Genomic DNA, 11,957 nt, shown 5'->3' on the forward strand with positions numbered 1-11,957 from the left:
GGTCCCAATAGGAGCCCCTGTGTTCACTGAGCCTGGGTCTGAGACATTCGTCTGTTTCTCCTCACAGGCTGGTGACCCTCTCAGGGAGGAGCAGCCTTTCCCTCCTAGTCTTGGCTTAGGCTGGGTCTGCCCACGTTTCCCTGGGACAAGAAGCCATGGCCAGCCTGGGGGTCCAGCTGAGTCATGGACTCGGACCCCAGAAGGATGGATGTGGCCTGGCCTCTGGCAGTGTGGATTTGGGCTGGCAGCGCGGGCCAGGTAGGAAGGGAAGTTACTCACAGAGAACATTCAGGGTGAATGGATCACTACCATCGGCACTCACTGGGTTCCGAGTCTCACACTGATAGGGTCCTGTGTCATTTCTTGTAACACGGTGTATAGTGAGAGTCCTGTTGTCCAGGGACAGTTCCAGCCTGGCGCTGGCCGGGAGGCTCTTACTGTTTACTGACCACAGGTAGCTTGTGCTCTGAGTCTGAGGTTCACACGTTAATACTACAGAATCCGCATTCTCCACAGGGTCGGAGTTGTTGCTTGTGATGTTGGGTTTGGGTAACTCCGCTGTGCAGACAACAGAAAGAACATTGCCCTGGATGGTACCTGTGATTCCTTCACAAGCATCTTGAATCAGAGTTGACATCTCTCAGCTCTCAGCCAACCCAAGTCCTTCAAAGCATAAGGCAGGTCTGTGTGTCTCAAGACAAATGCATGAGGATCTGAGCCTCAGAGAACACAGGTCACCTGCTCTCTGTCCGAGAGCAAGCACAGGCTTTCTTTGGTCAAAGAAGCATCAGGGTTTGGTTGTGGAAGACACAGGGCAGGGAGTCAGAGACCACCCTGGAACTCTCCTCGTTCTTCCCTGACCAACTGACCTTCTGACCAACCCAGAGGCCTCACCTGGAAAGTGCAGGTGCTGAGGCCCTTTCTATGGCACAGACCTACGCCAGTCAACCTACAGGTGTTGAGGCCTCGCTTTCCGGGGTTGTCGTGGAGATGGGTAATGATGGGCCTTCCCAGAGCTCATAAGCCTGGAGAACACTGGGCAGCATGGCCTAGAATGGGGTATTTGAGCAGAAGTAATACCTGGGGACACCAGGGGCAAGCCTGGAGGTCAGTCCACACTCAGGCTACAGGGCCACGAAGTAGGGCAGTTCTTCCCAGGTGTTCCATGGTGACTGACCTGAGACAGTGGTGGAGAAGAGTTAAGACTAGAAATGATCCAGAAAAGAGTGAGGGTGACAGGCAGGGCCTGGCTGGCTTTGGCGGAGAACTATGTGCTCTGCTCTTGGTCTTTAAAGTCTCTTTTCCCACTGCAGAGGCCAGTGAGGACCATGCTGGTCTTTCCTGAAATACAAGTGGGTGTTTTCAAATGCAGAAGGGGGGACTGGTGGGAGGTGGGGGTATCTGGCCCTCATGGACCATTTGTAAACACAGTTATGAGATAGAAATTTGAGAAATTAAATGGTTTTCATATGTGAAAATCAGTATTAGTACCTGAAAAATCTAAGACTAGTTTCTGGAGCAGAATCTCCCTCGAGAGCCCTCTATGTTGTAGACCAAGTTCTGCAGTCCAACCAGGATCACATTATGAGCAAAGGAAGATGTTAAGGTGGGTTTGAAATCAGTGACTCCCTGGGTAGAGAAAGACAAGTGAGTCCTGCTAAAAAACAGAATTGATTGAGGGAAAGTCTGAGGTGCCTCTGTTATGTAAAGGGAGGAATGATACCAAATTAGTAGAAATGATATGCATTATGTTAGTAAATTTAGGAAAGAAAGTTCCTGCCACCAATTTCTACAGATAGTCAGGCAAAATGGGAAGAAACCCAGTGCTTATATGTGGCTTTCTTTTGACCTCAGGAAACACAAGTTTGATCCAATTTACCCAAATTGGGCAGCATCTAAGTGAAAGGACAGGGACTGGTGGATCTCACCGTGTGAGAGGATCCCAGCCTATGGTAAAGGTGTCCTCAGGAGCACCCGTGTGTGGGTGTGAAATAGGCAGTGAACCAGTCAGATGGTGCAGGGTCTGGGAGTCCCGCCGTTGGGAGGGTCTGGGGGACCCCTGGGAAGAACGAGGGCCTCACCAGGACGAGGATGTGAGTCAGGAGTAAAAGGCATGGAATAGGCCCATGAGCTTTTGGGGATGGCAGACCTGCCCCTTCTGCCTTTGACTCCCTGGTGGAGTCGGGTAGAGAGTAGATCAAGGGGTCACATGTCCTTGTCATGTGGTGTGTTTCATTTAGAGGGAAAGAGCCCTGGATGAGGGCCCAGCAAAAGCTCGTTCTCCTGGTGACCTGGGGAAACTGGCTCCTGACAGAGCCCAGCAGAGTCTGCTGATCTGGTTTCTGTGTCCTTTACTGTTGCCTGGGAGGGTGGGCCTGGCCACAGGTGTTAGTGGAAGAATCCAGGGAAGGCTTAAGGGTAAAGGAGGCTGTGCATAGCAGGGGTAGTCTCAGCTGGAAAAGAGGAGGAGGAGGAAGATAAGGGACATGTAAGGAACAGAGAGCCAGAAATGTCCCAGGCTGTGAGCAGTTTGGGTTACAAGTGACTGCAAAGACTCCAGGCACTAAGAGCCCACAGCTGACCCAGGCATGGGACCCTCCCATGGCTGAGCAACACCACAGTTGTCATGAGACTCCTCTCTGGGAGTGGTCTGAGGGGAGGGTGGTCAGAGGGATAGTTGATGGGTCTCAGCCCCTAGAGGGACAGGGAAGAGGTGTGGCTAGAACCTCCTAGAATTCTGTATCCAGAGACCAGTCTCTGAAGAGATTGGGAATCATTTATTCATTCCTTCCCTCCTTCATGAAAGAGCAATTGAGTTGTTGGGCCCTGTGGTGGTTAGGGGTCTACAGTCGGAAGGAGAGGGCAGAGTCCTTTCCCTTCCACTGCAGCAGGATGACATCAACATATCAGGAAACAATAAGCGATTCCAAGTCTAATGCAGACAGCTGTGGATTGGCCACCTGAGGGGAGGCCTGGGCATTCCCCGCACTGACTTTGATCACTGATGAAGGTAATTTAGTTCTTGAGTAAAAACATTTATTCTCCATTTGCTCTCACTTCCCAGACCAGAAAATCTGCCTTGAGCTGTGGATCCCTAAGAAAGGTCTGATCCAACAGCCGGTCTCAGGGTCCATAGATGCCTGAAAAGGCAGCCTGGGTGGAGGAGGAGACAGGGCTGTGACTGCAGACAGACCTTGTAGGATTGTGATCTGCCTGTGTGATTCTGATTCAGTGTCTGCATCTCCCTGTGCCTCTGTTTCCCTCAATAAAATCAAGTAAATGGTCTCAGGCTTGCCATGTTGTCTGTAATTAATCTTAAATCTTTCACAGTTACCTAAGGCTTGGTATAAAGACGCTGCCCAGATAGATATCTGTTGCTTGCCTCCATGAGGGACGGCTCCCTGGGCCTGATCCCTGGTGCAGGAGTTGCTGCCAGGAGCGTCTTCTCTCCTCTGTTCCTCCTTAGGGGCACTGACCTTTCTCTGGGGTCTCCTATCCCCCAGGGCCATCAGACAATGGCCAAGGGACCTTGCCTATCTCTGCTTTCCACCCCAACTCTCAGGTAAAGGACCAGGCTCTGCCTCACCGCAGATGCGGCCCTTCGTCCCAAGTCCTGGCTGGTGACCAGCTCAGGAACCTCGGGACTCAGGCAGCCAGGAAATCGTTGCTCCCAGTCAGCCCTGACAGGAAGCCAAAACCCTAGCCTGGTAGGGACTCCCCAGGGTCACTGGAGGCAGGAGCCCTGAGACAGGGGTCTGGGCAGGGGCTTTCTGGGCTGAGCTTCTCTGTGAGGATCCCAGGGTGCCCCTCAGGCCTGGCCCTGACTGAACCCGCAGGATCTTTCTGAGTCATGGTCACAGGGAGGAGCCCAAGGCGCTGGACTGAATCTGTCTCCCTCTGCTGAGTTAGTCCTGTCAGATTGGTCCTTCTCTTTGCAGCGAATGTGCTGGGGCTGGAATCCAGGTAGGGAATTCCAATCTTAGGAAGTTTGTCTCCAGTGTGTGTGTCCCACACTAAATGCTCGAACCCCTACACAGGACATAATGCCGAGGGGGATGGAGGCCCAGTCCAGGCCTGTGAGTCCCGTGTGTGTGACGTAGAATTCACCCCACCCAACACCAGAGGTGAGAGAGGAATTACTCACGGAATACGCGGATTTGTCCTGTTCCTTGTTCCACTTGAGCATTTTTCCTCACGATTTGTAGGGTGTAGTTTCCTGTGTCGTTCAGGGTGACTCTCTGGAACAGCAGGGATCCATTGGGGTATATTGTCTCTCTGCCGCTGTGTGCAGGCCCTGGGGTAGCTACTTGTGTGTCTACTATATATGATATAATTTGATGACTGGACATTACAGTTGCCCCTCTGAACCAGTTACAGCCTAGAAGATCCCCAGGCAGACTGTGGGCTCGCAGAAGAACGTCCTTCCCTTCGGTAGCATTGGGCGGCACTGATTCCACAGTGACTTCGGCAGTGGTGGGCGGGTTCCAGAAGGTTAAGAGTGAGACTAGGAGGGAAGGGAGGAGATGGATCAGTATTTGGACCGGTGTGTCGGGAGGGAAAGCTGGGGCCCTGGAGACAGAGCAGGTGTTAATCCCCCAGTCTCGGGTTGTGTGTGTGAGTGTGTGTCTCCTGCAAGGTCAGCGGCATGACCACACTACTTCAGCGCCTCTGAACTTACTTCCTCAGTTTCGAACACTCTTCCTCACATGTCTGTCGCTTACTCCTCCCAGCCCTCGGATATCTGCTCCCACTCGGGGGGTCCTGGGGAGACACCTGCCCTGACCGCCTCCTCTAAAGACCCTCTGTTTTCACTGCTCTGTTCCCTTCCTGGTGCTTGTCAGTACCTGACATCACATTCTAGATGTCTCTGCATGTCTGTCTTCCTCTCCATAAATGTGAGCTCGGGGAGGGCAGGGACTCAACTGATCTGTGCCGTACCCCAGTGGTGGGGCAGGCTGCAGACACCCGGAGCTGAACGAATGTGTCCCCAGTATCCTCTGCATCTGGCGTTTGTCTGTAAGGATCTAAGGCTGGTGGGAAGGGGCAGCGATTAGGGTCCCTAGTTGTTGTTACCATACGTTTCCCAAATTCAGTCCTCAGCGATGAGTAACTTAGGAAACAGCCCTTGGTTCACCACTTCCAGATCGTGAGATTTTCCTGTTGCTGAGCCGGCTCCCCAGTCCTGCCCTGCTCTCCTGTCCCCTCTCAGAGCCCTGTCCTCCTGGGAGACCCCAGCCCACCTCTGTCTCCCATCCCCGCCCCCTTCCAGGGATCATCCCTCTCACCTGCCAGCAGGAGCTCCCACCAGGGGACGAGTCCTCCTCTGGGAGGGGCCGAGGGGGGCTCCATGGTGCCTGCTGCCCGCTGTTTCCCTCCCTCTGTGAGATGAGCTTCTGCTCCAGAAACACTCAGGAGCAGTGCGGTCCCGGTTGTGTCAGCTCTGCTTGCCTTCCTCCCTCTGTGCTGAGTGGCCTCTGGGGGCAGGAGTGTCACGTGGGCCAGGGGGCGGGGTCTCTGCCAGGTTCCCTCCCCCTCTTCGCCACCTGTTGCTCTTGAATCCCTTGTCCCCTTCTTCCCCTTTCATTTCTGTCTACATTGCGATTCCCTGGGAACTGCTGAGGCCTCTCCCTCTTCAGCTGTGATTTCCCACCATATGCGAGAGCTAACACGCCCTTGTTTGGACAAGCACAAGGCTGTGGCGTTGGGGTCCGGTGACCCCCACAGCTTGGGGGCACGGTGCAGGGTCAGCGCCCCCCACAGCCCTCTCTCCTCCCTGTTTGGCTTTCCCTTTAGAGCAGGAACCCGGGGGCTGCCTCAGGAACTCTCGTCACAGGGATGTCACCCCTCTGTGCACTGGAGTCACCTGTGGAACTTTATCAAGACTGTGAACGCCCAGGTGACACCTAGAAATGCTGCTTCAGCAGATGCCTGGCCAGGCGGAGACCCCATGATGTGGGGGTGGGGCCTCCTCTCCCTCTCCTGTGCCCACGGAGGGTCTACGGATCCTGTGAAAATGCGGATTCTGACTCAGCAGGTGTGGTGTGGACCCCAGAGTCGGCCTCTAACAGGCTCCCAGGTGATGCTGGTCATCCCGGCCCGGGGAGCACACTCTGAATAGCCAGACTGGGGGGGAATCAGTTCCCTTAAAGGATGGCCCTTCTCCCTACTCCCAGCTGGCCTCTGCTGTGTCCTGGCCTTGAGTCTGTGGGCACCACACACAATGCCCCAGGGTCCCCAAATCCAGGGGATTATTTTCATTTGTAACAGAGAAGCCCAGCTGGGTACCAGTCTCCCCAGTGTTCTCACAGGCTCTGGGGAGGTTGGATTGACTTCTGGCAGCAAGGTCCCAGAGATGACTCTGGGGGTGGGAAAGAGGCAGGCCGGGTGATGACTGGTGAGGGACCCACGGTCCATCCCTGTGTGTCCCCAGCCCGGTCTCTGCTTCGAGGGACAGAGACCCAGGACGAGGTGTCTCAGGAGGTCAGTTCCCAGATGGGAAGGGGGTTTCCTGTGTGTCCCGGGAAGAGAAGAGATGGTGGGAGGTCGGATGGCTGGAACTCCCAGGAAGGTTTTGAGGAGACCCTCCATCTCTGTGTCTGTTGGCTGAACTGTGGCCCAGAAACTGTCCATGTGCTCCTGAGTGTCCTAGGCAGCCCGTGTCCTCTGCCTGGGGGACTTTCTTGTGGTCACCCTGCCTCCCCTGTGAGTGGTGCCAGGCAGGGAATGGGGATCTGGACAGGGACCCCGACATATCAGTGTTCTCCTAGGGCCCCAGAAGGAGCGGGCCGGGCATAACAGGCACGTGTGAGGGACCCAGAAGGGTCTGTTGAAGAAAGGCTGGAAACCAGGCTCCCCCTCCACCTCCTTAGCCAAAACCATCTTCAGGGTTTAATTTCCTGTGTGTTGTCTGCATGTCCCTATGTCGCCCCCTGGAGGCGATGCTGAGGTGCTGCCCAGAGATGCTGACCAGGCTCCAAAGGATGTGAGTGAGGGTCCCTGAGTCCTGGGCAGAGGTGAGGGACTGTTCAGCCCGGGCCCTGGTCCTTGTGGGTCCTAGACTGCCTGACTCCATCCCAGGGCAGCATGAGCCCAGGGAGAGGACAGGCACTCTCCAGAAGATTCCTGATCCTGTGTCAGGAGAATTATCCACCCAGAGGGATGTGCTCCCTCAACAGGACCTCTCTGTCCTCGAGATTTCAAGGAATGACCCAGTAGGGGTCTCTTGAGATTGGGGAAAAGGCACCGGCCTGGGGGGTTGGGCACCATAATGCCCTGTCTCCCCATCGCAGCAGGGGAGGACAGGCGATTACATCCAAGTCATCTATGTCTCTGTCTCTCCTCTGCTCTAGGTCTCCCCACAGGAACCAGGAGCTGGAGCAGCTCCACCCGGAGACTCAGCTGAGGGATCCCAGGGCTGCCTCTGTTAAAGGGGAGAAGACCCTCAGCCCCATGGAAACACAGGCAGATCTGGGTTCTCCTGTCCCGCCTGACCTCACTGAGGTCAGGCTAGGGCTCTGAACTCCCCCGGTAGTAACTGCACCTGGGCTGGTGATCCAGAATTTGCGCCAGGTCAGATCTCTAAGAGAAGAGGAAGGACACAGGCTTCCCACCCAGGCTCTCTGGGGACAGAAGACAGTCACAAGACAGAGATGGGAGGGGGTGTCTGTGTTCCGGGAATGAATGGGGGTCGGCCCTCTAACTGTAGGAGGCCCCTGTCCTCCCTCCTGAATCTAGGAGGGGGAAAGGCCCGACAGCCTTACAGGGACAGCCTCCGGCACATGCTGGCCTCCTCCCAAGTTGATGCCAGTGCCCTGGGTATGCAGGGAAGAGGCTCTCACCCCAGGTGACAGGGGGGTGACATGCTTCCATTGTGGGGTTTCCCTCATACATTTAACGAGTATTTACTGAGCATCTGTGTTGTGTCAGGCCCTGGGCTGGATCCTGGGAATCCACGGAGAACAGGACAGATGTGGGCCCTGGACTTGTGGGGTTTACCCTGTAACAGGGCCACAGGCACTCAGGAAATCGCGGCACTGAGGAGTCATTATAATCGAGAGCAGGGCCAGGAAGGAAAGTGTCTGGTGGGTCTGGAGCATATCAGGGGGTCTTAGCTGATGGGTAGTCACATGTTGCACTCCTGAGAAAGTGACCTTTTGGCTGAGACTGGAAGCATGAGTGGACCTTCGCCCCTCAAAGGACAGAGGGTGTGGAGGGACAAGCTGCCCACAGAGGGACCAGTCTCATCAGGCAGATGCCTGCCTAGCCAGAGGGGCTGATGGGGTCCAGTGTGGGGAGCCTGGAGAGCCAGGAGGACTGTGACTGAGTGAGGCTGAGGAGGGTCAGACCCTGCTGGGCTGTGGGCGTGCTGAGGAAGCCTCCAGGCTGCAGAGCCGCTCTGCCGCCCTCTGGTGGACAAGGAGGGAGGTGTAGAAGGCAGAGTCAGGGTGTCAAGTGGCTCTGCATGTTTATTCAACATGAATCTGTAGACATTTTACACGGATCACATATGTTAATACTCCATACTCCATCATATTCCGTCTGTGTGAGTCCCAGCCTCTTCCCTCAGTGAAATGTCACCAAGCTCAGATTTCCAGGAATGTGTATCAATGTGTGTTGTCTCCAGTAAGTTACACTGAGTGTATCCCTGGGTGGCAGTGGTGTGTGTGGCTAGAATGCTGGGTGGTAGGTCTGTGGGGAAAAGAAGGGAGCTGGGTGTGTCAGCAGGGAAAGGTCTGTGTCAGGGGGGCAGAGGGAGGAAGATGGACAAGTCAACTTTCCTTCTCACTCCCAGGACCTGGCATCAGCACAGGGTCCTTGACCCTGGGAACACACAGCACCACACTCCTCTCTGTGTCCCTGGGGCCAGGTGAGGTGGGAGCTGCTTCCTTCCCGTTCATCAGGACCTGGGCCTCCTGGGCCTCACAATGCTGAGATGGCCTCGAACTCTCAGTCTCACCCAGCACCTAGGAGGACCCCCACACTGAGGCCTGTGTTCCTCCTCTCCCCTCCCCATCCCTGGGGTTTCTGTCCTGCACCTTCTCTCTGGGCTTCTGTGGCTAACCTCGGCCAGGGGCCCCTCCTGCTTCTGATCCAGGCAGCTGCTCCTGTGGTCGCTGGCCCCTCACAACCTCTGGGCCCACTGGCTGTCATTTGTGAGGGAAGAGAGGTGATGCTGAGATCGGCGTTCTCCCAGGTGCTGCACTTTCTGGATGCCCTGGAGTGATGTGCCGATGGAATCGTTACTGTATCTCTTGGTTGAAATATTCCTCCCTTTGGAACTAACACTTCTAGGTCAGCAGCAAATAATGTCACAGGGAAACAGGCATTTTGCTAGTGGATCATGAGAGGTATAGTGAGTGGTGTCACTCCCATCTCCTCGCATTGATTCCTAGACGTGAGAATGCCGGCTGTGGGAGGAACAGCACAGGCTGGACGCAGACTCAGAGCATGTACAGCCTCCTGGTGTTGCTACCCCCACCCTAGCTGGTGCTGTCACCAAGTGTCCAAAAGGCCAGTCCCACTCTTCTCTCAGCTGCTTCGGGATTGTACGATGAGCGAGCACACACATTGCCGCATTTCATTTGCTCTGAAGTGAGTCTCTTGATCAGAAGCAGTGCTGTATGGAACACTGTGACAGTCGATAAGGCATTCTACGAATCCATGGATGGTCGTTTCGTCAGGAGCTTGGCATGTAGGGAAGGCAAATCTGTACCCAGAGTGAGTGCCCATCCAGTGAGAACAAAACAGTGCTCCCTCCGTGGTGGAAATGGTCCAGTGTCATCAACCTACCAGCAGGCAGCTGTCTTGTCACCCTGGGGAATGGGGCCATACCAGGGGCCCAGCGTTGGTCCTTGAGCTGGCAGATGGAGCACTCAGAGGTGGCTATAGCTAGGTTGGCCTTGGTGAGCGGAAGTTCATATCGCTGAGCCCATGCATAACCCCCCCACCACGGCCACTTTGTTCATGAACCCTCCCAGGCAATGACAGATTGGCTAGGGAAAGAGGCTGACTGATTGATAGCCACAGAACAGGCCCCCCATCCACTTAAGTATTAAAATCCTCCCAGGTGCGCCTGGGTGGCTCAGTCCTTAAAGTGTCTGCCTTCGGCTCAGGGCGTGATCCCAGGGTCCTGGGATGAAGCCCCGCATCGGGCTCCCTGCTCTGCTGGGAGCCTGCTTCTTCCTCTCCCACTCCCCCTGCTTGTGTTCCCTCTCTCGCTGTCTCTCTCTCTGTCAAATAAATAAATAAAATCTTAAAATAAAATAAAATAAAGTCCTCCCATGCTGACCTACATGGTGAGAGTTCAGAAAGGTCACCGATTTTCCAACCATGTTCCTTCCAAGTCCCGGACCATCGAGCCAGATCATCGGCCACAGCCCATGAGTTGGTATACAACCACACATCAGGCCATTTCGCCTTCCAAGGACAATGAACAACAGGGTGCACTGCTCTGCCTGAAGCTCTGCCCAGCGAGAGAATTTTCCTTCACCCCTGCCCATTAGGAATGTTCCAGAAAGGGGCTGTCATGCTGCAGCTGTCCACTTTCAAGTGGTGTCTTCCTGGCATGCAGAACCATCTTAAACTAGGCCTGAGGTTTCTCTTCCTCCATCAACTGATTGTAGATGACTCACCGTGAGACTACAGGTGGGGCTGGGAGAGAGAGAAGGCAGTGTCACAGGAGTGGGGAGCATGGGCATTTGGGCCACTTCTTTTCGTACCCCGTGTGACTTCAGGGCCTGGCCAAGCTTGATCATCTCATTTTCCACTTCCATTTGATGAGGGAGTGCTGCTGTGTGTGCTTGGCTTTACGGCCTCCTGTGTCAGATGGCACCCAGTCCACGATGGAATTAGTGTCAGTGCCGAACTTTTGTCCAGTAACCTCCAAAGGGCTTGGGTATATTTCCTTCGCCCCAGTGCTTAGGCCGCTCGGGTCACGTGGTAACTGGGTGGCCCGTGGTTAAGCATTTAGTCTCTACTGAGGTCCGGTGGCAAACCAAAAGCTGTTTCTTAAGAGGAGAGCAGTTAGCGAGAGGATAGCAGGATTTTGCTTCCTATTCCTAAGGGCCCACACTGTCATTCACCTCTGTGGGCCTACCAAGGGCTCCAGACACTAAATGAGGAACACGTTGCCTCGAAATCCAAAGAAGCTCACTCGGTGTGGTTTGCTTTTGGGTGGTATGAAGGGCGGGAGGCAGCAAGTGATCCTTCACTTTAGAAGAGGTAGATCGATGTGGCTCTCACCTCTGGGCCCCTAGAAATGTCACTGAGGTAGAAGGCCCCTGAATTTTTGTTCAATTTATTTCCCGTGTTCTGGCACGGAAATGTCTTACCTGGAAGTCTAGAGTCGGGGCTACTTCTTGCTCACTGGGTCCAATCAGCATAATGTAATCAGTGCAATGGGCCAGAGTGGTATCTTGTGAGAGGGAAAGGCAATCAAGATCCCTGTGAACTAAATTATGACGCAGGGCTGGGGAGTGGATGCGCTTCTGGGACAGGACGGCAGGTGCACCACTGGCCTTGCGGGCTGGAAGCAAGCTGACTCCAGTGGGTCTTTACTAACAGGTATGGAGGAAGAAGTGTTTGCCAGGTGGATAGCTTCATACAGGCACCGTGGGAGGTGGTAATTTGCTCAAGCAAGGAAACCACATCTGGTACAACACATACAGGCTGCAATTTCAGTCACCACCTGGTTAAGCTTGAGATAATCCATCGTCGTTCTCCAAGACCCGTATCCTTCAAGTCCTTGATGCTGCACTAATCCCTGCAGTCCCTCCAGGAATGTGGTATTGCTTTCTGCTTACCATCTTCTATCTTCCTAAGTAGAGGCAGTTCTAGTGCCTTCCGCTTGGCCTTTCCCACCATAATTGTCCTCACTCCTCAGGGTGGGTAACAAATGTGGGGGGATTCTGCTAGCTATTGATTGTGACTATTCCAGTTATGCCAAACATGGGAAATAA

The 11,957-nt window shown here is 54.5% G+C and overlaps 1 protein-coding gene across 1 annotated transcript; it reads right to left on the reverse strand.

Moving 5' to 3' along the window:
• Positions 1–7: 7 nt before the first annotated feature.
• On the reverse strand, positions 8–5,471 carry LOC117797902 (carcinoembryonic antigen-related cell adhesion molecule 8-like). The gene is made up of 3 exons (XM_034650343.1): positions 5,286–5,471; positions 4,145–4,504; positions 8–558 (listed from the first exon to the last, which is right to left on the reverse strand). The coding sequence occupies exons 1-3, from the start codon at positions 5,347–5,349 to the stop codon at positions 272–274; spliced, it is 711 nt and encodes a 236-aa protein (XP_034506234.1). The 5' UTR covers positions 5,350–5,471; the 3' UTR covers positions 8–271.
• Between the last annotated feature and the right edge of the window lie 6,486 nt (positions 5,472–11,957).

This window comes from Ailuropoda melanoleuca, unplaced genomic scaffold (assembly GCF_002007445.2).
Source record: "Ailuropoda melanoleuca isolate Jingjing unplaced genomic scaffold, ASM200744v2 unplaced-scaffold1794, whole genome shotgun sequence".
Lineage (NCBI taxonomy): Eukaryota > Metazoa > Chordata > Mammalia > Carnivora > Ursidae > Ailuropoda > Ailuropoda melanoleuca.

Excerpts from the sequence above, each read along its gene's own strand:
- LOC117797902 (XM_034650343.1), bottom strand. The coding sequence starts at position 5,349 with ATGGAGCCCCCCTCGGCCCCTCCCAGAGGAGGACTCGTCCCCTGGTGG. Across the intron at positions 4,505-5,285 it reads GTGGGAGCTCCTGCTGGCAG|TCTCACTCTTAACCTTCTGG; the intron begins GTGAGAGGGATG and ends CTTCCCTCCTAG. Across the intron at positions 559-4,144 it reads AGGACAAATCCGCGTATTCC|CGGAGTTACCCAAACCCAAC; the intron begins GTGAGTAATTCC and ends TTGTCTGCACAG.